Genomic DNA, 27,801 nt, shown 5'->3' on the forward strand with positions numbered 1-27,801 from the left:
TCCGACTTAGATGCTCATGCCGCCCCACGGCAGGCGGTGGGCCACTAGGCCGACGCCTGCGGTCTGGCGGCACTAAATGACGACCTGGTCTGGCTATCTGTCTATTACGGCGGGTGCGGCCCGGGGGCCGCGCTGAATCGCTCGCGCCACGTGCTGTCCCCCCAACTATACTTTGTGCGGTGTCTCTACAATGCCGTGGCGGGCGGTTTGGACTGCGGCCCCGGGGTCACTCCTCCCCAACTCACGAGGCTCTTAAAGGTTAATGTATGTCAACAGTTATGATGTATGACAACAGTTATGTTTGGTCCTTTGTTGTTTTATTCCGTTATGGATAACTTTGATAACTGAATTATAGATCTGCACTGGTGGGGCGGGAATGGCGGGGTTCAACCTGACCTCTTACGACGGCCTCGGGGTCTCCTCGCGGCCTACGCAGTTAAGTACCTCTTGCACATTGGCCCCCCCACGTCAAATTATCAACTCCCCCGACCCTCGGGTGCGAGTCGGGCACCAGTAGATCCTCACACTAGGAGGAGATATCGCCCCTTCTCAGGCCTCACGGGGCATGGCACCAACAGTATGGAGCCACTATATGGCCCCCCCCCATCGATCAAACTAGCAGATTTCTAGGCCTTGACGCTGCACGGGGCTCCAGGCCTCAAACGCCACCCTTGAAGGGAATTTTATGGTGGGTGGGGTATGGCTCAGTGGAGGGACCCCGGGGCCGTGCACCTTAATAAGCACTGTTGAGATGTAAGCAAACTGTCTAAGGTTAACGGGGTATGCTGATGACGCGAGGTGGCAACACTATCACAGCCAGTACCCAGACGCCCCAACCCGGACGGTACCCCCCCTCCCCCTCTGCCCTGTTTACATGTTGGCTCTGGCGCTCCGCCACGTGAATTTCCACTACCCGGACGACTAATAGTCGAGACGTACGCCCCACAACGTGGGTCGAGGGAGAGCGGGCACCGTTCTCTTTGGACGAACCTCTCCTACCGGACTTTCTCATCCCCCCGCAACCGACCCACCTGTAGATCAGGTCACCCTCTCACGACCTAGGGTCTTAGTTGCCTAACCCCCCGAAGCCCCTGACGGGCCTGGACCCACATACAGGGATAGTACCCGTACCTCTCCCTCCACAGCTCCCCTCCTTCACCCCCCCTCCGCCCCGAACAGCCATGGCGACCACTTTCACCCCCGCTTCCCTGACCCTGTTCTCGCATAATATTCGAGGTCTTAATGCCCCCGAAAAACGGCGACAATTATTGAGAACCTTGTGGTCACACAGAGCCTCGATAGCGTTTCTGCAGGAAACGCACCTTAAAGGCGACGAGGCCCCCCAGATACGGGATAGACGGTACCCGCTGGGATTTTACGCCAACAACCCGGAGTCCAAACGCTCAGGCGTGGCCATTATTTTCGCTAATACGGTCCCAATCGAGAACACTACCTCGCAAGCAGACCCACAGGGGAGGTTTTTATTTGTAAAGGGCGTAATTGCAGCACATAAGTACACATTTGCCACGATCTATTGCCCCAACAAGGGACAACATCGATTCCTGACGAAAACCTTGACACAACTGGAGAAGTTCCGAGAGGGAACTTTGATACTAGCCGGCGATCTTAATATCCCGCTGGATCCCCGGATGGACACATCCGTGGGCACCAGTACCATCCCCGCACATTGCTTAAGGCAAGCCAAACAAGCTTTGGGAAAATCAGGTCTGGTCGACTGTTGGAGGGTGGCGCATCCCGACGCTAAAGACTACACATGCTATTCCGCAGTACACAATAGATATAGCCGGATAGACTATGTCTTCCTTGCCCAAGAATACCTCCCCTTCCTCCTCACATCCAACATTGGGATACAACATGACTCGGACCATGCCCCAGTACTCATCACACTTAAGTCCCCACTCTTCAAACCCCGGGAACGTTGTTGGAAACTCAATGAAAGTGTATTGGGAGACACTACCTTCACCACCCAAATAGCACAGACCTTGACGCATTATTTTGCTGACAACGTCGGCACCGACGTGGCCCCCCTCACGGTGTGGGAGGCACATAAATGTGTGATCAGGGGACATTTTATCAAACTTTGCACCCAACGCAAAAAAGACCACGCCACACAGATCCAGACACTGACACGAACAATAGCGGACTTGGAGACGCAACATAAACAAGACCATACAGACGATACCTACCGCCTTCTCACCGACCAACGTAGACAGCTCAGGGATTTGCTTTCACAGAATCTGTTACACACTATCCGGAAGTCTAATAGACATTTTTACGAATTCTCCAACAAATGCAGGAAAATGTTGGCCCGCTCCCTGACACAGAGGCATAGACAGCAACATGTACATCTGATAAGGGGCAGGGATGGGACGGTGAAACGGGCACCTCCGGACATCTTACAAGCTTTTAGGCATTTTTACGCAGATCTGTACAATATTGACGCTACCTCACACCGTACGGACACCTCCCTACACCAGCATAAGATAGAGGCGTTCCTCTCTGAGTACGTGGGGCGCAAGGTCCCAGTGGACGTAGCCGAGGACTTGGACCGCCCGATTACTGAGGAGGAACTTGCCGCAGCCCTTAAACAATCTAAGTCCAACAAAGCCCCAGGCCCCGATGGCCTGCCGACCACGTACCTGCGCAAATTCAAAAATATACTGCTGCCTCATTTGCTGCAGGGTCTCAACTCCCTGTTGGAAGGTGGCAGGTTCCCTGTAGACACTTTACACGCGACGGTGACGGTAATACCCAAGGATGGTAAGGACCCCTCTGACTGCGGGAGTTATAGACCAATATCGCTACTCAATGCAGATTTAAAATTATTTGCCAAGACCATGGCCCTGAGACTCTCCCGCATACTCCCCGCGCTGATCCACCCGGACCAGGTGGGCTTTGTCCCTGGTAGAGAGGCACGGGACAATACTATCCGAGCCCTCAATCTGATCCACTCCGCCCGGTCGACCAACAAAAATTTGGTGCTGGTCTCCACGGACGCAGAAAAGGCCTTTGACCGGGTGGATTGGAAGTACCTAGAAGCTACCCTGCGTCATATGCAGTTCGGGCCCAACATCCGCTCATGGATCTTAGCTTTGTATACTAACCCCACGGCACGTATCCGGATCAACGGAGCGCTCTCGGCCCCGTTCAACATACGCAACGGCACCAGGCAAGGCTGTCCCCTGTCCCCCCTTCTGTTCGCCCTCACCCTGGAGCCCTTCCTGGAGGCGGTCAGACGGGACGGGGGTATTACGGGGTACAACGTACACCGAGTGGAGCATAAGGTGGCGGCTTACGCCGACGACATGCTGTTTTTCATAGACAACCCCATAGTGTCGTTCCCCAACCTGCTTCGGGCCTTCAGGGAGTTTGGAGACATCTCCAATCTCAAGCTGAACATGACCAAATCGGAGGCCCTACCAATTTCACTCACAGCGGAGGGGATCGCACACCTACACTCACAATTCCGCTTTTCATGGTGCACCGATAAGCTCAAATACCTCGGGATCTGGCTACCTACTAATTTGACCCTACTGTACCAGTTAAACTTCCTCCCCATCCTTTCGGCCTTACAGAATGACCTCCGGCGCTGGAGGGGCCTTTATGTCTCCTGGTTCGGCCGGATAAACGTTGTTAAAATGAATGTGCTACCCCGCCTGCTATTTTTGTTCCAAGCGGTCCCCGTTACACTGCCAAGAACCTTTTTCCAAACGATCTCCGCGGCGGTGAGAGACTTCGTTTGGAACGGGAGAAAGAGTAGGGTAAGCAAGGCGATACTAGAACGCCCAAAAACAAGAGGGGGCGCAGGGCTCCCGTCATTCCTGAGATATTATCAAGCAGCCCACCTACTCAGGCTAGTGGACTGGCACGCCCGCCCAACCAACAAGCTGTGGGTCCCCATGGAACTCGCGCAGGCGGGTGGCGTTCTTCCCTCACGCCTCTGGTTAAGCACTCTAACGCTGGGAGCCCTGCGAACTGGCAACCCGCTGATCGACGCCACACTGCAAATCTGGTGCACACTGCGATACTCACACCAACTTACGACCACGGACAGTCCTCTCACGCCCATAACGCACAACCCGGGGGTGGGTGGGGGACTAACACCTGCAGACCTCAGCACATACACCGACACCGACTGGCTCAGCTTTCATCATCTCACACAAGGGAACCGACTTAAACCCCTGGCGGACATCTTAGGGGACAAGGTACCCACGGGACTAGACACCTTCCATTACCTGCAAATGCAAGCATACTACAAGACTTTCCCAGCCAAACAATGCCTACACAGAGCCGTCACACAGTTTGAAACTCTCTGCACAGCCAGGTCACACCCGGATAAGGCGGTCTCTAGGCTATATGCACATCTTCTAGCTAGCGAACACCTGTCACACCCGAGATATGTTTCCAGGTGGGAAAGGGACACGGGGACCACACTCACAGACCAGGAGTGGGAAAAGATTTTCATTCTGTCACATAAATGCTCCATCAGCTCCAAATTCCAAAAGACGAACTTTAAGATCCTTACGCACTGGTACAGGACACCGGACACTCTGCACCGTATGGACGCGGAGATACCTGGAGATTGTTGGAGGTGTGGAGCCTCAGACGGCTCCTACCTGCACATTTGGTGGAGCTGCCCCAGAGACTCCATTCAACAGATCACGGATGTTACACTACCGCTCCAACCCCTCTCCATGCTCCTACACCACACAGACATGTCGCTTGCTGCCTATAAAAAATCCCTGATAAAACACTTGCTGACGGCAGCCACATCACTGATCCCCACGATGTGGAAGCAGCGGGATGTGCCTACACTCCGGCAGTGGATGGACAGGGTGGGGGATATATATACTATGGAATCCCTTACGGCGGCCCTGCAGGATAGACAAGAAAAATGTACCCATGTCTGGACGCCATGGCTGTGGCACATATCGGCCGCCGGGGCGGGGGGCGGGAGACAGGCAACCCGACCCTCTCCACCCTCACCCTCCCTCTTTCCCTCCTCCCCTCCCCTTAGCCCCGACAGTCAGACTCCTTAACTCCTCCGTAGAGACACCCCCCTGATTTCCACACTGTAATGTACCGTATTGGGTACGGCCTATAGCCGCTCTCGACCGTCCCGAGTGACGAACTCACAGACCCGTCAGAGGGTAGACACTCTCCCCTCCACCGACATGACTTTCTAACACCTAGTGTCCTATTCTAGATCACATGGACCAGCCATGGATACCCCACTGACGATCAACTTAGCGGTGGCCCTGTATCCCTGCGAAGATGGCATGTAGTTTGACTACAGACACACGGAAAGTCCCACATGTTACTGGGGGGAACTAAAGGGGTGAGATGAGAAATCGACTCGGAGTGAAATAGGTTGAGAGCTGCATGTAGCTTCGTAACAGTATAACTTTGTAACACTAAACATTGCACAGAAATCCAGATAGCCTGATATGTCTTACAGTGATCTCAAACGAGAGTTGTACAAAGTCCTACCACCTCGACTGTACTAGGGGTTAACAAAATATGTATAGCAGTTGTGAATATATCGCGCATTCAATATCTTATGCAGTATCCTATTAACTAAAATTCTCTACCCTGGAATATCTGATGTACACCTGTTATAAGCTTGGTGAATTGTACTCATGGCATGTTTTTGCTTGTTATTGTTATAATACCTCTTGCTATGCTATCCAAAATAAAGATTGTCAAAAAAAAAAAAGAAAATCTTAATTAAACAGAACTTGCAATAAAGAAAGCCTAAATAGGGCTCTCTTTACAGGAAGTGTTTATGGAAGGCTGTGCAAGTCACATGCAGGGAGGTGGGACTAGGGTTCATAAACAAAGGGATTTAACTCCTAAATGGCAGAGGATTGAGCAGTGAGGCTGCAGGGGCATGTTCTATACACCAAAACTGCTTCAAGCTAAAGTTGTTCAGGTGACTATAGTGTCCCTTTAACTTTTGAGATGTGCATGCATTCTACTGGCTTTCCATTACTACAACATCTCTGAAAAAGTCTGCGCTACGTATAGTAAGAAATATAATAAGAAGTATATGGTCATTGTCAAATATTTGCACACCCATCTTTCAGAAAATCTAGTGGTTACGTTATAATCACCAGTATTTGATCATTTCTCTTTATGTGGGGACATAAGGGGGAGAGAATTCTAAAATTCTAGCACACACCAAGAAAACCACTGTGTGCTCTAACTCATTGTTCCATGTTTAGAATGCTGTTCGAGAATTGCTCAATGACACCCTAATGCGATTTTAAGATGGACAGGCAGAATTGCTGCTCAATTAAATAATATACGCTAATTATGGCCTCCCTGCATGAAAATTCAGTTCAGCTACTTTGGCCTAAAATTTGAAATTTACTTTGAATTCCTGACAAAATAAGCAGGTTTGAAAATATCAGGGAAGAAACACCAGTAATTAAAATAATGAGAGTAGTTAGGAAAGTTGATAGGATTGCTCATAAAATTATAAAAACAATCCAATATGTAGTGCAGAATTTAATGTGTGACGAGTAACGAAAAGGTGGAAGTTTAACTGAATGGATATATTCTGGTACATGTCGTTTGCTTTTTTTCTGGTTTCATTGCATTTTTTGTTGTCAATACTCTGATATTCAGAAAATGAATTATGCATTCTCATGCATGATATTTGAAACTAAACTGAAGAACCAAACAAGGCATTTAATATGAGAAAAAAAAAGACAAAACAAGATATAAAAAAAACTCAGTGTAGCTAAAAGATACCACAAACACTCATGTGATCGTAACTATGAAACTGAGTACAAAGCCATATGAAGTTGTTCTCAATTCACTACAAAATACTTAGAACTTATATCTTAAGCAAAACTAAGCAAAATTGAATGAACTGCTAGAATTCTGCAAACTGCACTGACTACTAAAAGTAATGCAAAGTTCATGGTCATATTAGATATGTATTAGGGAGTTTGAAAATAATTATGTAAAAGGAGACAGAGACAAGATTTAGGGATCTAATCATTACGATCAGTTACAATGAGTTACATAGTTACATAGCTGAAAAGAGACTTGCGTCCATCAAGTTCAGCCTTCCTCACATATGTTTTTGCTGTCAATTCAAAAGGCAAAAAGCAATTTTGCAACAAACTAGGAAAAAATTCCTTCTTGACCACAAAATAGCAGTCAGATATCTCCTTGGATCAAACCGCTATTACCCCACTAATTAGAAATTATATCCCTGTATGTTGTGTTTTTGCAAGTATTTATCCAATTGCAGTTTAAACATCTGTAGTGACTCTGACAAAACCACCTCTTCAGGCAGAGAATTCCATATCCTTTTTGCTCTCACTGTAAAAAAACATTTTCTTTGCCCTAGATAAAATCTCCTTTCTTCCAGCCTAAAGAGTTGACAACCAATCTGCAAAATCTTACCAACTATAATGGACTTGAATATTTTTCCAATGAAATTTTGCCTACATGATTATTCTGTAATAGCACAATGCATGAAATGCTGTAGTGTAGAGAACCCACTTATATATTGTGGAGTGGAAATGTAATCACAACAGCCAATGAAACAGTCACAAGCTTTTGTTTTTCAATGGATGATCATTTAAAACCTGCTGCCTCTTCCCAATGCATATGGACATATTTATGTTGATAAAAATACAATATAAGAAATATTAAAACATATAAAACAAAGAAACACAAGTAGACTTACATGAAAAACAAATATTTAAAAATATTTTAGCAATTTGCATTCTGCGGAGATTTATACTATGTATGCTTGTCAAGGTTCTAAAGCTAAAGAACGATAAAGACGACAGACATTGTTATTAAAGGCATTTTTTTCACTTCCTAGGCCTAATGTCAATTAAATTATTTACTGAGATTCTTATGGACCTCACATCAATGACCATCGGCAATGATGTCCTCCCAGATTTATGGATGAATCTCTCAGTCTCAGAGGTTGGTGAACATTCTGTGTGATTTACAGTCTTTTAAGGAAATGTATAAAAGCCAGTGGTAGAAATTATCTCAAAAGAATATGCTTTACTTGATAGGTAAACCATTTTCTTCTCAAGTGATTCCTTTAAAAAAAACACTTGCTGGGTGTGAGAGGGGGAGACAACGTCTGCTGGGTGTGAGGGGGAGACAACGTCTGCTGGGTGTGAGGGGGAGACAACGTCTGCTGGGTGTGAGGGGGAGACAACGTCTGCTGGGTGTGAGGGGGAGACAGGGTCTGCTGGGTGTGAGAAGGGGAGACAGGGTCTGCTGGGTGGGTGGGACAGAGGGAGACAGGGTCTGCTAGGTGGGTGGGACAGAGGCAGACAGGGTCTGCTGGGTGGAAGAGAGGGAGACAGGCTGCTAGGTGAGAGGGGGGGATGTGGGCCTGCTGGGTGAGAGGGGGAGAAAGTGTCTGCTGGGTGTAAGAGGGAGAGACATGGGCTGCTGGGTGTGAGAGGGGGAGACAGGGGCTGCTGGGTGTGAGAGGGAGAGACAGGGGGAGACAGGGGCTGCTGGGTGTGAGAGGGAGAGACAGGGGCTGCTGGTGTGAGAGGGGGAGACAGGGGCTACTGGGTGTAAGGCAGAGACAGGGTCTGCTGGGTGGGAGAGGGGGGGACAGGGTCTGCTGGGTGGGTGGAAGAGAGGGAGACGGGCTGCTAGGTCAGAGGGGGGGGATGTGGGCCTGCTGGGTGAGAGAAGGTGACTTGGGGCTGCTGGGTGAGAGGGGGAGACAGTGTCTGCTGTGTGTAAGAGGGAGAGACAGGGGCTGCTGGGTGTGAGAGGGGGAGACAGGGGCTGCAGGGTGTGAGAGTGGGAAACGGGCTGCTGGGTATGAGAGGGAGATACAGTGGCTGCTGTGTGTGAGAGGGGGAGACAGTGTCTGCTGGGTGTGAGAGGGGGAGACAGTGTCTGTTGGGTGTGAGAGGGGGGAACAGTGTCTGCTGGGTGTAAGAGGTAGAGACAGGGTCTGCTGGGTGGAAGAGAGGGAGACGGGCTGCTTGGTGGAAGAGAGGGAGACGGGCTGCTTGGTGAGAGGGGGGATGTGGGGCTGCTGGGTTGGAGGGGGGACATGGGGCTGCTGTGTTGGAGGGGATGGGGGCAGCGGGGTGAGAGGAAGTGTCGGGGCAGCGGGGTGAGAGGAGGGCACGGGGTTGCTGGGTGTAGAAGGGGAGGCAGGGGCTGCAGGGTGTATGAGGGGGGCACAAAGGCTGCAGTGTGAAAGGTGGAGACAGGGTCTGCTGGGCGTGAAACGGAGAGGCAGGGCCTGCTGGATGAGGAGGACATGGGGCTGCTGGGTGAGAGGGGGAGACAGAGGTTGTTGTGTGAGAGGGGGAGACAAGGGTAGCTGTGTGAGAGGTGAAGACAGGGACTTGTGGATGGGGGGTACTCCTGGGTGAAAAAAGGGGGCAGGAGCTGCTAGAAATTTAATTTGTATATCTCATAGGAAATCCAGCACTGTATATGTAGGTTTATTTTCTAGAGCTTCTGATGTTGTTCTTTACCTGGTTTCTTAATTCTAGAACCAAAGGCAGTTTTCCAGGATCAACTTCTTGAGTGAGATCACAAACAATGTATTGCAACCACTGGGGTTAACTGCTCCTTCATGTTTCCCTGGAAACATACTTCTGCACTGTAGAATATAGCATTCATATGCTGCCAGAATTAATGCAATTCATTAACTATGGTTGAACAATAAATAGGCTACTTTGATTAGTGTTTCGATTCCCACAACCGTCTGACAACCCTATCATCAAAGTTTAGTAAGATCTGAGTGAGAACTGAAACTTCAGTGCAATACCACATTTGGTGTCCTGTAAGTCCTCATTCTATGGTACATGATATATTGAGCCTTGTTTTACAAACAAGGAAACATTGCTGGACCCCAATAAATATGCACTAAAAATTTGAGAATGTAATTTTCCTCCTCAACAGCCAATATCACTAAAACTATTGCAATCTAAAAACGGAATGGTATGAGTAGTTAGAACATTGGCAATCTTTCAAACCATACCACAGTAAGAATTACTTTACAGGCTATCATATATCAACTTCTTAACCTCACACTTTTATTTTAACCTGTTTTACACTTTCAGATTCAAGAAATAACGTCTGCATTATCTCTGAACTCGGATGTAGTCAACTGGCGCACATTTCTATTATCAGCCTCTTTGCCATGGCCATACCCTTCATCCAGACAGCTTCTTAACACACTGCACAGGTTTCAAAATATAGATAAGGACAGAAGCGGTACTATTAATGAAGAAAGCTACAACCAGGTGAGTAATTGCTAATATCTAACTAATATAGCCACACTAAATAATACATACGTGATGACAAATGGAGGATGGATAGATGTATGGATAGACAGAAAGGTATTCAAATATTGTGGCAAGTTATATAATATTAGTTTTGTCTTTTCTCCTTTCTTTAAAAAAAAAATACAAAATGTACCAGTTCAACAGAGTAGTAATATCAAAATAAATAGGTGATACTAAAGTAAAAATAAATTGAAAAAAAAGATAAAATGGATGAAGGAAAAGAGGGCAGTTCATCTTAACTAGAATTTATCATTCATGTCTCCTTATTTGTTTTTGTTTTTTGTTTTTTTTTGTCTTTTTGACAATTTCATTTTATTGAGGTAAATGCTTGCCAGACAGAATAGACAACACACACAATGTCAGAGAGATTATGAGCAGTATGTATTATGCAGAGAAGTAATACCTAATTTTACAATAGAAATAGGAAAAGAGAGTAACCCTATTCTAAACTTTGTATCTCCTTTTTATTTATTGGTTTTTATTCTTAATAGTTTGTTTTTCTGCATTTCATTTAAAGAACATTTGGAAATTCAGTAAATCACTTGAACAAAAAAAAACAACAACACTGGTTCTCATCAAAACAGATCAAGAAATAAAAATAACAGAGAGATATCCAGTATTGATTATTAAAACATGTGATTTGATTATTCCTTTAATTAGTACAATAATTTGAACAGATTAAGTCTATTCTTTTTTTCTTTTTTGACAGCCTACCTAGGAGCAGTAGTGGATTTCCGGGAATAATAGTTATTTTGAAATGTTTACTAACTAACTTAAAAAAAAATATGTCTCGTGTGATGTCAGCAACCAGTCAGAATAGAATAGATATACGGTTGCAAGAAAAATTATGTAAACCCTTTGGAATGATATGGATTTCTGCACAAATTGGTCATAAAATGTGATCTGATCATCATCTAACAGAATGGCTTAAACAGAAGAAAATACGCCTTCTGAAGTGGCCCAGTCAGAGTCCTGACCTCAACCCGATTGAGATGCTGTGGCATGACCTCAAGAAAGCGATTCACACCAGACATCCCAAGAATATTGCTGAACTGAAACAGTTCTGTAAAGAGGAATGGTCAAGAATTACTCCTGACCGTTGTGCACATCTGATCTGCAACCAGGACCGGTGCTAGGATTTTTAGTTACACAGGCGAAGATGCATTTTGGTGCCCCCCACCCTTGTTTAAAATAAGGTTCATACAAACACAGAAATAATCATACAGAGACATACAGACACAGACAGAGACATACATGCACACAGAGACATGCAGGCATATAAAGACATACATACAGAGGCATACCGTCATACAGACACATACATACATACATAGACATACAGAAACATACATACAGAGACATCCAGGCATACAGACACATACACGCATACAGAGACATACCGTCATACAGACACATACATATATACAGGTATACAGAGACATACAGGCATACAGACACATACGTACAAAGACATACAGGCATACAGACACATAGATTTGTACATACAGAGACATACAGGCATACGGACACATACATTTGTACATACAGAGACATACAGGCATACGGACACATACATTTGTACATACAGAGACATACAGGCATACAGAAACATACAGACAAAGACATACAGGCATACAGAGACCTACATACATACATACAGAGACATACATACATACATACATACATACATAATTACATACTTACATCAGTTCAATCTTGTCCCCTGGATGCATGCTGTCTGGCTCCTTGGAGTCCTGTCCTGCAGCCCAGCCCCATCACAGGGCGCCAGCCGCGCTGTGTGGTACACAGGGAGCAGGGATATGATGTCATTCATATCCTCGCCCCCTCCACACAGCCTGCGGCAGACACCAGGGTAGGTGTAGTGGCATACACATGACCCATGGGGCCCCAGTGCGCAAATTGATCCGTGCTCCCCCCTCTCGCGCTTACTCTGCGCGGGCCGGGGCCGCAACACATGGCGGCGGGCACCTGGTCGCAGGGGTTGCAGGGCTGTGACCCCTGCGACCGCAGTATGTACGCCAGTGCATGCAGATGCACACACACTTAAAGGACCACTACAGACACCCAGATCACATCAGTTCAATGAAGTGGTCTGGGTGTCAGGTCTCTCTAGTTTTAACCCTGCAGCTGAAAACATAGCAGTTTCAGAGAACTGCTATGTTTCACCGAGGGTTAATCCAGCCTCTAGTGGATGTCTCACTGACAGCCGCTAGAGGAGCTTCCGCTATTCTAAAACACTGAACGTCCATAGGAAAGCATTGAGTAATGCTTTCCTATGGGCGGTTTGAATGCGTGCGCGGCAAGAGCATTCGGAGCTGAGAGGCGGAGGGATCCCCAGCGCCAAGGGAGTCCGGCGCTAGAGAAAGGTAAGTGCTGAAGACACACACACACTCTCACGAACAGATGCATACACACCAGCTAACAGACACACATTTACTGACAGACACACTCACTTACAAAACATACACTCTCACTGACAAACACACACTCACTAACAGACATCAAACAGACTCACTAATACACACACAAACACACTCAGTAAGAGACACACAGTAACACACTCACTGACACACTAGCAGACACACACTGACACTCACTAGCAGACACACACTGACACTCACAAGCAGACACACACACTGACACTAGCAGACACACTCACTGACACTAGCAGACACACTCACCGACACTAGCAGACACACTCACCAACACTAGCAGACACACTCACCGACACTAGCAGACACACTCACCGACACTAGCAGACACACTCACTGACACTAGCAGACACACTCACTGACACTCACTAGCACTCACTAGCAGACACACACACTGACACTCACTAGCAGACACACTCACTGACACTCACTAGCAGACACACACTGACACTCACTAGCAGACACACTCACTGACACTCACTAGCACTCACTAGCAGACACACACACTGACACTCACTAGCAGACACACTCACTGACACTCACTAGCAGACACACTCACTGACACTCACTAGTAGACACACTCACTAGCAGACACACTCACTGACACTCACTAGCAGACACTAACACTCACACTAACACTTTTCTTTTCTGTCATGTTGTTTCTTTGCTATTTAATGCAAAATAAATCCATGTTCAGTATATACATAAATCCAACTCACAGTACCTAAATTACATTTTATATACATTAAAAAAAAACACTCACACTAACACGTTTGTTTTTTTTAATTTAAACCCCAGCCTCCTTACCTTGTTGGAGTGCTGAAGGGATTCCATGGGGTGGGTACTCCTGGGTGGGCGGGCGGGTAGGCAGGCTGGCAGGCGGGCACGCGCGCGCAAGGGAGCACTCTCCCATGTGTGCTTCCTCTTCAGCTCCCTCGTGCACCGCGTAGGGATGCCGGCGCCGGAAGATGACATCGCTACAATAGGTCGTCGGTTGGAGGGGAGCGCAGTGCGCTTCCCTCCTTCCGGTCAGCCTGATTTTGCGCCCCCAGGGCCGGTGCGCCCTAAGGCGGCCGCCTGGGCCGCCTTACGGTAGCGCCGGCCCTGTCTGCAACTACAGGAAACGTTTGGTTGAAGTTATTGCTGCCAAAGGAGGTTCAACCAGTTATTAACCAGTTATTAAATCCAAGGGTTCACATACTTTTTCCACCTGCACTGTGAATGTTTACATGGTGTGTTCAATAAAAACATGGCAACATTTCATTCTTTGTGTGTTATTAGTTTAAGCAGACTGTGATTGCCTATTGTTGTGACTTAGATGATGATCAGATCACATTTTATGACCAATTTGTGCAGAAATCCATATCATTCCAAAGGGTTCACATACTTTTTCTTGCAACTGTACATCTTTTATTCAGTTTTAAGTAAAAACTGCAGAATATTTAAAAAAAAAAAAAAAAAAAAAACTTGGCTATTCATTAAACCTATAATTTGCAGAGAAGAGCAATGACATTGCAGGTTTTATGCCAACATAGCTAAATTGATCATATTGTTTGCATATTTTTACTTAAAACTTACACTTCTAATTATTTGCTACAAATTCCCAGTTTAGTGAATAATCCTGAAAGTGTAGTCTGTTTTTAAGTTCTACTGTTGTGGCTATTCAGTAAACTGAATTGACCAGGGAATTACAAATTGTATGACAAAATAATTATCTTACTATTGTTTGAGCTATACTGTCCTGTCCTAAAATGTACATTTATTTTGCCAATTCTGGGCTATTTCAAGTTCAGTGGAAACCTTGGTAAGTAAATGATGAAACATATTTTAATTCTATAACAAATATTTTTTGAATTTTTGCCAATGCTGTCTTTTTCCTGTTAGGGTGAGCTTTGGTTCACTGCAAAAACAGAGGAACATATACCTGAAAATCCAACAGAACCTCTGCCATTTAATAGGCTGGAATATCTCATAAAGGTAATATATCTTCAGCAATGCTAGCGTCATTTTCATGACTCTGTTTAGGCAATAATTACCTTGCAGGGTTAACTCCTCCTCTAGTGGCTGTCTACTAGACAATCACTAAAGGGCACTTCCTGGTTTCTAGCACAGGTTTTCTGTGCTAGAGCGTCGCTGGACATCCTCACGCTGTGTGAGGACCTCCAGCGTCGCTCAATTCCCCACAGGAAAGCATTGAAAAGCATTTTCAATGCTTTCCTATTGAGAGGTCTAATGTGCACGCGCGGCATTTCCGCGCATGCGCATTTGGACTCCCCTGCCGGACCCGAAACCACCGCCGAGGGACATCGGCGCTGGATACAGGTAAGTCACTGAAGGGGTTTTCTCCCCTTCAGCAACATGGGATGGGTGGTGGGAGGGAGAGGGTACCTGCAGTGCCAGGAAAATGCTTTGTTTTCCTGGCACTGAAGTGTCCCTTTAATGTATAGAACTGTGCACTCAAAAATTGTATATTACCACTTACAACGATCCAATGATCCAAGCATTTTATTCTCAAACCACTAAACATCAGCTCTCCCATTACCAAGTCTTTCATTCCACTGGCCGCCACAGTAAAATCCTTTCTTCATGATTTTAATATCCTTAATCTCCACACACTGTCTTAGTTAATCAATTTTACCTTGTTTATTTTACATACCAATCTAGGTTGAAAAAAATGTTACCCATTCTTTTGTGTTGTTGATCCAAAAAAAGGACGAACATATTGTGAGAAAAATGTTTTTAATAGTTTTCATATTTTTTTTTTATCTCCCAGTTTTTCTTTAAGCTGTTTGCCAATTGGAAAAGAGATCCTGCCCTTCTTGATTATACAGAGATGCTGCTGTATTTTTCCTGCCATCCTGATCCTAAAGATGGGTTCTATAGAGCATTAAGTGTTGCTACTGGGAAACCTCTCCTGAAGAAACCAGAAGATAATGTACTACTTAAGGTAGTCATTTTCAAACTACATTAAAAAATATGAACCTGTATGCTGCTTCTAGTTTAGTCATTGCATCCTGCTTAGTCTACCACAGGAAGGTAATTATGAATAAATGTGGGACCTATGGCAATGTATAATGCATTGTGGATTCCGCAGGAGTTGACCACATTTTTAAAGCGGCAGTGTCATGCCCAACTTACCTTTCCCAAATCACTACCTCTTCTCTCCCTCTCTCAGGATCTGTTCTTCCTTTCTTTCTATCTGCTCTAGTTTTCTTTAAAACATAAGACAAAGTAGGGACTATTTTGTCTTATGTATTTTTCCTATGCTTGACCCACTTCCTGTGAGTCAGAGACATTTTCCCTTAATACTTACCCTTTCCTTCGTGGTCTTACGATGCCTGCTTTCACTATTCCCGAACATCCTGTCATTTAGACAGAACTTTGGCGAAACTACCGAATTTCGTCCTAACAGAATGAGAACAGCTTGTTCATTCATGTTAGGACGACATTCGGTACTTTTAGGTCGGTTCGAAATTTGATTCGAATGAATGAAATTCCTATCCGGCTGCGACTGCATCTTGCAGCCGCTTAGTAGTTAGCTCTCTAATTCCCACGGTAAAAGGCTGAAAGGCCAAGATTGGTGTATCAGACAACTTTACTAATACTAAGTAAAAATGACTTATTATTAGTAATTAATCTGTCCCCTACTCGCTATGCCGCAAGTAGGGGCATGTCTACTAAACAGTGAGCAGCCTGTGGCTGCTCGCTGTTGTAAAAAATAAATAAAGCCCCCCTCCCCCCAATAAATGACTCTATGGTGGGGCATCTAAAACTAGCGGGATGGACTTAGTGCCCCCAACCGTGCCCCGCAAGTGGGGGCTATTCAACTAAACGTGGGAAAGAGGTTCCGCCTTGGCCCCCACCCATGACTGGCGGGTGAGGGCCCTAAATGAAAATGGGGGTGGGAACCTATTGTCCTTCCCCCAGCCCCCACCCATGAGCTGCGGGTGGGGGCCCTAAATGACAATGGAGGGGACCTATTGTCCTTCCCCCGGTCTGCACTCATGGGCGACGGGTGGGGGCTAAATGTAAAAACACCCACCCAGGTGACTAGGGGTCCCCAAGCCCTTAGTCACCCCCACCCTAAAAATAGTGAGGGGGGAGACAATAAAACTGAATACTTGTAAATTTATTTTAAAAAATACTTACCATTTGATACCTTCTTTTTTCAGTCTCAAAAAAGGGCAAATAAAAATCCATAATACTCTTCGAACTTATAAAATGTAAAAAAACCTGAGCACAAAAAAAAATATGCCAAAAAATTTCCAACGCTAAAATAATTAGCCATCTTCACCCAGTGAGGGCACTGCGTTGACTGAGTTCCACAGGGCGAAGAAAGGCTTATAAAGCCTTCTCACACCCTGCAGCTTGCGCTTTAAGCCACACCCTGCGCTTTAAGCCAACCAATAAGAGTGCTCTGATAGGTAAATAGTGAGCCTTACAGGTAACCAATCAGCCTTTTTTTTTTTTTTGCACTCTGGTTTTTTAAAATTTGATTTATTTAGAGGTATTTAGTTAGTTAATAGATGCCCCACCATGGGGCCATTTGTTGGAGGGGGATGTGCTTTTTTATATAAATTATTTTTTTCACATCTGTCACTGTTTAGTAGACATACCTCTACTCGAGGGGTGCTCCCTCCTTGTAATTAACTGAACGAATGAACAAACAAACACTGATATTCGGTGTTTGTTCGTCTAAAATTTCTATTCATTCCTTCGTCTTTCGGACAATAGCAAATGTCCAAGTGTTTAACTGGGCATGCGCAAGAATTTCACAGCGCTATCTAGTGTTGGCAGATGACGTGTCCCACAGGGACCTAGGCTTAGGGGCATAAGGAAGTGACTAGGGGGACAATTAGATGTAGTGGAGTTGGGAGGGGGGGGGCTTAAAAAAAAACTGGATTCGGCCATGACAGTGCCTCTTTAATGAATTATAGGTAGTGTATAAAACCTAGTCCCGACAATGTTTTTAGTGAGTGTACTGAGAATATTTGATAAACCATTGAGCATATCCCTAAAGCCCCTGTTTTAAATGTGCAGAGTTCATTACACCAGACACAAACAAAGCCAAGTGCATATAGCCAGCAGTAATTGCAGAAGCGATGTAAAAACACTTCACCAATCCCCTCGGACCAGCCAGCATCCTTAGCTTCCTGCATGTCCTGCTATTGTTTAGCTGAGAAATGGAATATGATGCTTTGCACCTGCATTCACCTGCCGTCCTTCTTCTTTTTTACAATTTGCTTTAGCAAATTAAAGGCCAGTGTAGCCCAGCTGAAAGTTAACTTTTTAAAGCTGGGCTAATTTGATCCTAAACTTGAAATTCAATTTGTATTCATCCCACTCGCACTTACCTACAAGAGAGCAGGGAGACAGACTGGTCTTTGCAGTGGGGAAACCACACACAACTAGATATTTACATCATTTACATTTTTACGTTTGTCTGCAAAGTAATCTCTAAACAAAATTGCTGTTTTCAAATATGTTTATATGCCGGCTATGCATTCCTTGCTTCACATAAATGTTATGCTAATATTTTTTCAATCAAAACGTGCTGGTAGTAAAGAAATTAATGTTGTCTTTTGCATTGAAGCCAAATGACTATTAGGTGGTCTTCCACATCCATTACAATACAGTAAGCAAAATCATACAATTATCTTTTTCTCTTTTCTCTTTACACCAAGTCTGTTCCCACTATGGACTCCATTCAGGAGAGCGGACACATGACTAAAAAGGAAATAGAATTAGCAGAGACCACAGAAGAAGTAACTATTACACTACAAGAAGTCCTGCGTGTTCTCCAGCATGGTGCTATCAAAGACGGAGATAACCATAGATTTGGCCCTCTTAAAAACCAGACAAATGATTATAGCAAGGTATGTTTATTGCAATGCTATGACCATCATGTTCTTTATTTCCATTTAAATTGTTTTGTAAATTGTATTATCACATGAGATGACACATACAAAATTCAGAGTCTAATATATGAATTAGATGTATTTCTGCTTCACTGAACAATATTGTGCAAAATGTATTATAGGACTCACATTAAGTAATTTCATAGAAAATTGCAGACTGTGTGACAAATCTACACCTGGGGACATGCAGTGGGTGTGAGATTAATAGTTGAAGAGGGTAGGCACTTGCTATGTCCTACCTAATCCTGCCCCCTGGGCTTTGAGATAAGGAATATCCAATGCGGCACTTTACAACAACACAAACGTGATAATTAAAAAGTGCTATAATACAAAAAATATGTAATGAAAACAATATGTGCAGCAAAAACACTCCAAAAATTCCATGAGTGAAAAATACATAGAAACACATAGACTTAATACTTCTCAAAATAGGTGTCCAGATCTCGAAAAAAAATGGCATACATGTAAAAGAAAAAAGAAACCAAAAATAGGGTAATATCCCCATGCTATTGATGGACACCATCTCACTATAATGCTATACCATTCCGCCATAACCAACCTGTGTCCCAGCGGTTTATTAATTAACCAGTGAGCACTAAGCAAATGTCTACTAACCTTCCAACACACATCTCGCAGACTGCCACCTTATCGCTAAGACACCTCAACCCTTACACACCCGTGGCTTTCCCTGTGACACTACCATATAAGAGTTGCACGTGCTGTCAGCCATACTTATAGCACACGTGTATAGTTAACCTCTAAGAAGGTTATTCTCTAACATATAAGAGAAGCACTAGTTGCCACCCATACTAATAGATGTATACATACATGTATTGTTAATCTCTAAAAATGTTATTCTCTCATTTTCCATCTGCTACCACACACGGTGCTATACCGATCTAGCCTTCACCTCAGTTATATGCAAACATCATAGTCGTTAGCTAGGATGTGTCGTTAAACGAAGTCTGCTATGTATGATCAACCATAAAATGAGCTAAGCAATAAACACGCACCTCACAATTTTAAGCCATACATGTTTAACCTGATTACCTAATCTAAAAAAATGTGCAATGCCTTTAATGCCATAATGTTGTTTTTCTATGTGTACCAACCTAGTTTGCTTCAGCTATTGTGGCAGAGCAAACATGCTTGTTATCTACTTGCACAAACAAAATAAAGAATTTAAAAAGCAAAAAAATAGGGTAATATAAAAAATGCCGAAAGGGTAATAAATATATAAAATGTATAACTGAAATATATAAATCATCACACTAAAGAGAATGTGATGCGAATTAGTAGTGTAAAAATAGAATGTGTAATATGAAAATCAATACACATAAAAGTATGTGAGAGCTGTGTAACAAATAAAGAAAGAAAATGTATGTAGAAAATATGTATTTGTTGGAATAATCTCTTGCCAGCCTCTATAGTGCAGATCACTTACTGAATTGAGAGCCCTAACTTGCAGCGTTCATTACATGGGCCAGCATATAAATATTGAAGATGTCCCACCGCTGTACACAGCTTATGGAAGGTGAAAAGCAAAGGGGCTGTAGTATCAAAAACTGGAAAACCCAATATCATAGAGAGAAGAAATAAATAAAACAGTAAACTCAATAGGAACCTGGAGGGTCAGTGACAGGGATATTAATTGTAGTGTGTCCAATAGTAGTGTGTCCATTTGTAGCTAATTAGTATAAATACTGCAGCTCAAGATGCGTTTTGTACTAGGTGTACATCCTCAAATCAAAAACATTCCAATCCACATCACACTTCAGATACAGTGGTAATCAAAATTATTCAAGCCCCCTTGAAAATTAGGTTTATAGTCAAACTTTACAGACTTTCAGCTGTTTGCAATGAACAAATTAAGCAAAAGCCATTGGACTAGCTCAACGCAACAAATGCTTCAAGTGATTTCCCCAAATTCAACTGAAAATGCAACTTATGACTTCTGACAACTGTATGTAGGTCAGGAAGACCTTCCGCTATGCCATTTATTTAAGATCTTGACACGGGGTTTAATAAGAATTCACAAGCGCACCTGATTTTTGTGTATTCCAATGGGGAACTTGTTCAGGCAAGAGGTTAAAGGGACTGTCTAAGCACCAGAACCATCACAGCTCAATGTAGTGATTCTGGTGCAAAGAGACTGTCAATGAGAAAATTCAGTGTTTACATAACTCTCTATCACCACTTCTAGTAGTCAGTCTAACAGTCTTCTTGGTACGATCCAGCAAACTTTGCAGGAATGTCATTCAGTGTCTCCACGCTCAGCATGGAGACGTTGAACACTTCCTATAGAGTTGATACTACTCTATGAGGAGATGCTGATTGGTGCCGCACAAGGCTTCCAATGCTTCCCTATGAAAAAGCTTTGGATTGGCTAAAATCATCAGTATTGATGATCTCCGCCAATGGAGGAGTGGCAGTCACATCAAGAAAGGCACACCGAGCAAATAAGCTGAGTAAAAAAGCACATTTGAACTATTTATCTAAAGTTATAGTACTCCTGTAATGGTTAGGTAATTTAATACCTTGTGCCCCAGTTTGGAAAAAAAATAGGTTAATAACCCACATAAGAGGAATCCAACCCCTTATGTCACAGCAAGAGGGCAGCGATCAGCCTGGCCTAATCATTATGAAAGGTTTCTGCTAACTCTTCTGTGATTGTGACATTTGTTGATACAAGGATCCAAAAAAGAAACATTTCAAGGTTGACCATTACACAGATATAAAAGGCAGTTATGTATGTTCTCAAATGCGTAATAATAATATTTAACACGCTGTGTATGTTCTTTAAATATATTTTGTTCTAATTTCCTTTTCCTCTTTTTCCTTTACAGAACATCGAAAACATATTTAGAGAACTTAATCCAGAAAATCTGGATCCTGTCACTTTTACTTCTCTTATGAAGCACAGAGGGTTCCAAGACCTAGTAGAGAATTGTCAGCTTTTTAAACTCCCAGTACGTTCCTCTGTGTTTAAGTATAAAACAGACAATGTATCACCCAAAAAATTATTAAAACTCTTCAGCAGCTCATAGCCTGCCTCGATAAGCATGATTGAGCTGCTCAAGGAACAATCCAGCTGGTGGAATACAAACTATATGCAAAACCAAAAAAATCCAGCCTAATAGCGTTTTAAAATATAACCTTTATTATCTATTTGATAAAAGACTACCGTAAAGTACAAACTTAAAGGGATTCTCCAGTGCCAGAAAAACAATCAGTTTTCCTGGCACTGCAGGTCCCCTCTCCCTCCCACCCCCCAATCCCCAGTTACTGAAGGGGTGAAAACCCCTTCAGTGACTTACCAGAGGCAGCGACGATGTCCCTCGTTGCTGCTTCTTCCTCCACCCACGCTCCTCTTCATCACGGCAGCCGGCAGGGGAGACCTAATGCGCATGCGCGGCAATGCCAAGCACGCGCATTAGACCTCCCCATAGGAAAGCATTGAAAATGCTTTTCAATGCTTTCCTATGGGGATTTTAGTCATGCTGGAGGTCCTCACGCCGCGTGAGGACGTCCAGCGATGCTATAGCACAGAAAACCTGTGCTATGAATCAGGAAGTGCCCTCTAGTGGCTGTCTAGTAGACAGCCACTAGAGGAGGAGTTAACCCTGAAAGGTAATTATTGCAGTTTATAAAAACTGCAATAATTACACCTGCAGGGTTAAGGTAGTGGGAGTTGGCACCCAGACCACTCCAATGGGCAGAAGTTATCTGGGTGCCTGGAGTGTCCCTTTAAATCTAAACACAATATCATAATATTAGCCTCAGGATCAGACTCTGACTCCGACATCGGTAATCCCACAGTTGATCACTAAATAGTGTCCATACCTGTTACTAAACTTGAGGAAAAAAAAAAAAATATATATATATATATATATATATATATATATATATATCCTCTAATTTTTAACGGTTATAAGTACCGTATATACCAAATATCGAAATGTATCTTTAACCCCTAAAAGTGGAGGTAAACTGATGCAAGTTTGAACAGGTAGGAGACTGTATAATAAAAAGGGAGAGAGATAAAACGGGGGTGGGGAAGAGAAATAGAGAAAGCACGATACAGAGCAAACCCAGGTGGTGGAATTAGCCTTCTGCTTCTCTAATACATGCTAGCTGAGGATATCACCCATAACAGATGCCATGTTATTTTGCCAGTCATTATATATGGGGGAGAGAGAAGTACTGTTATAGATGCATGAACCATGTATGAAGTGAAACCCAAAACACAAGACATGCTATGTACATTTTAAATTCTTTTTTTGTGTTATGGTTAGGGCTACAATACATTTAATCTTAATCTATCTGGTAATTGTATTTTCTAGAATTATAGCAGATGTAGTAAGAATATATATAAAATGGATTTAATACCCCCACCTAAGTGAATGGTGGGGTATTAGCTGTATTGCATATACATTATTTCTATATCTGTAACATTTATAGGAGATTTGTAACAAATTACCAGACTGGACTAACTGCTGAGTTTTGGTGATTGTGAGCCTCTCTTTTTTTTGTTTTTTCTTGAGAAATATATCAGATTGGTATAAAGTAAACTTTTTCATAATTTATTTCTCAGTTGCTTGGTTCGCCATTACAAATTTACCAAAACAAATATATTTTCTATCTCTTTCTAATAATTTTTTCCTTTAATATATTGCAAAATATCCATTAAAGTAGTAACAACAAACACTCAACTAAACATGCATACACCATTTATTCTGACTCGGCGGGAGGGTAGGGTTGTACCATTGTCTATTAATCAGTCTGGTATTCTTTAATAATTAGGCGTTCCTCAATGGTTAAACAGTTAAGAGTGCCTAACTTGTGTATGGGCATATCTTCTCCATTTATCCCAGATGTTGGCATATAGGTTAAACTGATTATTCTTTAAATAAAATCCCTTCTCCATTACGCACTGATAATTTATTTGGTTCAATATGTCGCACCAGTTCGGGCGCTCTTGCTTTTTCCAATATCTTGCAATACAGATTTTCACTTCTTTTTTTTTAGTTTATAATAAGTTTGGTTAAGCCCTTCTGGAATTGTTACATTGGCATAGACACCAAATTGTACTTGTGGATATGTACTCAGTGGTGTATCCTGGTTTTGTGCTGACGTCATATTCCGGCTCCAGGTGACCGGCATCACTCTGCGGCGCGCGAAGGAGCTGAGCAGAGCGCTCAGGGGAAAGTGCTCCCTCACCAGCTCCGCCCGCCTGACCTACCACCTGGCTGGCTTGTCAGTTAGCCACAAGGCTAACAAGACATTTGCCCTGGGCATTTGGGGACGCCTTTTTTTTTGCAGCCCCTTGGAAAATGTCACCCAAGGCAAATGCCTTGTTTGCCTTGTGGCTAATACGTCCCTGTATGTACTTAATGGTAAAGGGTCACTCCACTGTCCAAATAAAGAAAAAAATAAAAATTAATATTAGATATACCCCAAATAAAAACATGAATGCATTTACTAGGCATTTTTTCATAGGGAGCATACCTGAAAACAGCTTGCAAAAACTGCAGTTCCGGTACCTACCTTCTTCCCCAGGCCAGACTTTCCATGACTGTCCAATCACAGACTTCTCAATGCAGCTGAGTTGAGAAGTTTTTGCAAGGAAGGAGCTCTGAGAAATTGCCTGCCTCTTGAGTTTAGCTCTTAGCACAGAGATAAGCAAACCCGGAAGTAGTAGGACCAATTTTCTGCTTGAAAGCAGGGGGCTGTAACAGGGCTGCCATCAGGAATTTTGGGGCCTCTTACACAGCTTAAGGTCTGGGCCCTTGGAGGCCCACAACTGAGTCTACCCATAGGGCCCGACCCTGAATCTGCCCACAGTGCCCACTCCAGGCTGCCCACAAACATGCAGTGTGTGTGTGTAGAGTGGATGCAGAGTGTGTGTGTGTAGTGAATGTACTGTGTCTGTGTAGTGGATATAGTTTATGTGTTTGTGTAGAGGATGCAGTGTGTGTAAAGTGGATGTGGTGGTATGTAGTTAATGGAGTGCATGTGTGTAGTGGATGCAGAGTGTATGTATACATGTTGGGAAGGATAGGGGCTGCATTGTGTGGGAAAGAGTTTTTTTTTTTTTTCCAAAATGTTTATCATTAATGTATTAACTGTATTCTCCCCTCCATACCTCTTATATATGACCAAGGAGGGTGGACATTACACTCCCTGGTGGTCCAGTGGCATTGTGCTGCCAGGTGTTGTGCAGTGAAGAAGAAGCCCTGCCAACATGATATTCAGCTTCCATCAGCTCCTCTCTCCAGACACATACACCTACATACATGTAAATACACAGACACACAGATACACACACTGGCACATACACACAGCTTGATACACAGATATACATACACACAGATACAGCTTGACACACAGTTAAACATACATACACAGATACACACATACATATTGTTTATATTTGCAGTCACCCCCTCTTAGCTTAGCTTTTGTCTGCAGATGGGTGGCTTGCTTGGGGTGCTGCTGGCTGAGCCTGATGTGTGTGGGCCCTGCAGCAGCAGCTCACTCCACCTGTCTTTCTCTCCCCACTGCTACGTGTGCAGTGCCTCCTCCTCCCTCCTGCTCTGTGCTCTCTTTCTTTTTGGGAGGAAGTGATGGGCCACTCCAGCATGCGGGCACTGGCGCGGTTGCACCGGCGGTAGTTCCACATAAAACATAAAACAATTCAGCAAGCTAAAGTCCTTTAGGGGTTCAAAGTGTCCCTTTAAAAAAATTAGTTGTATTGACCGGAAACACAGACATGACTGATAAATGTATGAGACATACCTATTAAGGAAGCAGAAAATAATAAATAATAAATAATGTAGCGTATAACTATACTATTTTGTATAGATATTGTACATGAACTATTTTGCATAGATATTGTATATTGACTATTTTGTATAGACAACGTGTATATGTAAATATATTTTGAAGACTTTGGACAATTTTTGTAGTTCATTTCGTGTGTCTTATCTTAGTTGTCCTACTTTTACAGAGAACATTGGTTTCAATGGTTGACAAGTTTACTTGTTGATTTACCTCGCCGTTTTACCTTTCGCAGGATGACACACATGTCTCTCAGACCTCAAATGTCATCTGTGATGCTTACAAACTATTGCATGCATTAAACCACTCAATGTTTAATACCGCAGAGCATGTATCAATTTGAAATTAGATATATAGTCATGAAACAACATCTGAAAACTACTCCTTCATTAAATTGCTCTACAATGTGCCCTAATAACAATACAAGACTATTATTAAACAAATAAATGAAAAAAACATGTTGCACATTCACGCTCTTTGTTAGAAAAGAGCTCCCCCCACAGGCTGGCAATCATTCCTAGAGTGTAAATGATGGTGAGTAAGGCTTTATGGACTAAAACTTAAGATTGGGGTCTGTGCTGGGGAAAGAGGGAAGGTCTTGCTGTAGCTGCATATTCTAGATCTGTAAGTAAATGTGTAATATACCACCAAAGAAAACATGCAAAATAAGTTACATGCATTTTATTTCCCCAAGGGGTTGGGGGGGGGGGGGGGGGAGTATAGCTACTGAATTGTTCCTTTAACCATATATCCATACTAATCAAAACACACATTGGCATATTTCTATGGATTAACCCTTATACCCTTGCCTGATTTCACTACAAATGTATGCATTTACAAAGGGAACGTGTACCATTTGCATATCAAATTGATCTGCAAGAGCAATCCAGAACCAAAATAGTAACCCACCTCTTCGAATTATTAAATATTTAGTTCTATATCGGTGTCTAATTTGTTGTATTTTTTGTTCCGTTATTTCAGTTGCTAGACTTACTATTTAAATTCAGCATCTACTAAAATAATTGTTCACAATGCAATGTGCATTATATAATGATATATCATATAGTAATGTATAATGGGACCATGCACATCACTACTACAGAAGCATGTGCTATCAGAAAGCATGATAGGCTGACAGAGGCAATTGGATGTGCTGTGAAGTATGTGTTTCTCATACTGGACTCCCATGTACTCTTCACCCAAGTAAACACTTCAGTAGCATGTATTTCTTGTGTAATGAGGAACTTTCACTAACAAAAACTGACCGTCCCTCCTTAATTTGAGTCATTTGTTTTTTTCCTTCTACTTCTACTAAATCTGTTGAATCTGTTTGGTTTAGTTCGCATTTGGTTGAATTTGGTTTGGTTTAGTTTGTTACTGTTATTATTATTTATTAAGTGCCAACAAATTGTGCAGCGCTGTACAATAGGTGGACTAACAGACACGTATTTGCAACAAGACGATTTGGACGGACAGGAACGGGTGCCTGCTCAAACGAGCTAAAATTCTAGAGGGAGTGGGGTAAAGGTATGATGTATAACATGGACAGGAGAAAATACTGTAAACGTTTACAATGAAGGCTTAGTTTTTTGGATGACACAGTTGCAGAGTGGGTTTCCAAGGTGTGGGTGGGGAAAGCATTTAATAGTCATTACCTCCTCTGAACTTTACCTTGTGTTAAAATGCTTTTCCATTCTCCCCATGTGTCTAGGATATTCATGGAATACTTCATAAACTGAGGCACATGCAACAAATTGAAAGGAAAGGCTCAGCATCCAGTCCTAGATAAGCCCACCACAATCCAAAATGTCAAAATCCGCATTAAAAACAAGGACTATTACTTGACCCGCGTGGCCTGTATTTACTGTGTGTTTTCTTTTTGTTCATATATTTGTCATTTTTCTGAATAGACTTTAAGATCAACTATGTATTTTTCTAAATGCATAACGTTAAAAATTATATTAAAAATATATATTCAAGTTTCCTGTTTTGATCATATTAACCTGTATATAAAATTCATTTTGTAAAGATTTAATTTCACCAGTTTTAAGAGATACAGATATTTCCTTTTTGAGCACACACACAAGATGTATATACACTTGATGACACAAACATGACACAAATATGTTAATTAATTAAAATCATAGCAAATTATGTTATAAAATACTTTGGAAAATATACACTGTTATATATAGGTTTTAAATGAGACATGTCTTCCAGAAAACTTTTAATTTGACTTTAAATGTACTGCATCCAGCA

The 27,801-nt window shown here is 43.1% G+C and overlaps 1 protein-coding gene across 1 annotated transcript in view; it reads left to right on the plus strand.

Annotated features, from left to right (window-relative positions):
- Positions 1-27,512, plus strand: part of SPEF2 (sperm flagellar 2) — a 162,671-nt gene extending 135,159 nt beyond the window's left edge. Inside the window, exons 31-37 of the mRNA XM_063453972.1 lie at positions 7,868-7,974; positions 10,107-10,289; positions 14,669-14,761; positions 15,558-15,731; positions 18,469-18,660; positions 21,549-21,671; positions 27,254-27,512. Of these exons, the coding sequence (XP_063310042.1) occupies positions 7,868-7,974; positions 10,107-10,289; positions 14,669-14,761; positions 15,558-15,731; positions 18,469-18,660; positions 21,549-21,671; positions 27,254-27,331 (950 nt within the window). The 3' untranslated portion in view covers positions 27,332-27,512. The remainder of the gene's footprint in view (positions 1-7,867; positions 7,975-10,106; positions 10,290-14,668; positions 14,762-15,557; positions 15,732-18,468; positions 18,661-21,548; positions 21,672-27,253) is intronic.
- Positions 27,513-27,801: the final 289 nt, after the last annotated feature.

The sequence above is a fragment of the Pelobates fuscus genome, chromosome 5 (assembly GCF_036172605.1).
Source record: "Pelobates fuscus isolate aPelFus1 chromosome 5, aPelFus1.pri, whole genome shotgun sequence".
Classification (NCBI taxonomy): domain Eukaryota; kingdom Metazoa; phylum Chordata; class Amphibia; order Anura; family Pelobatidae; genus Pelobates; species Pelobates fuscus.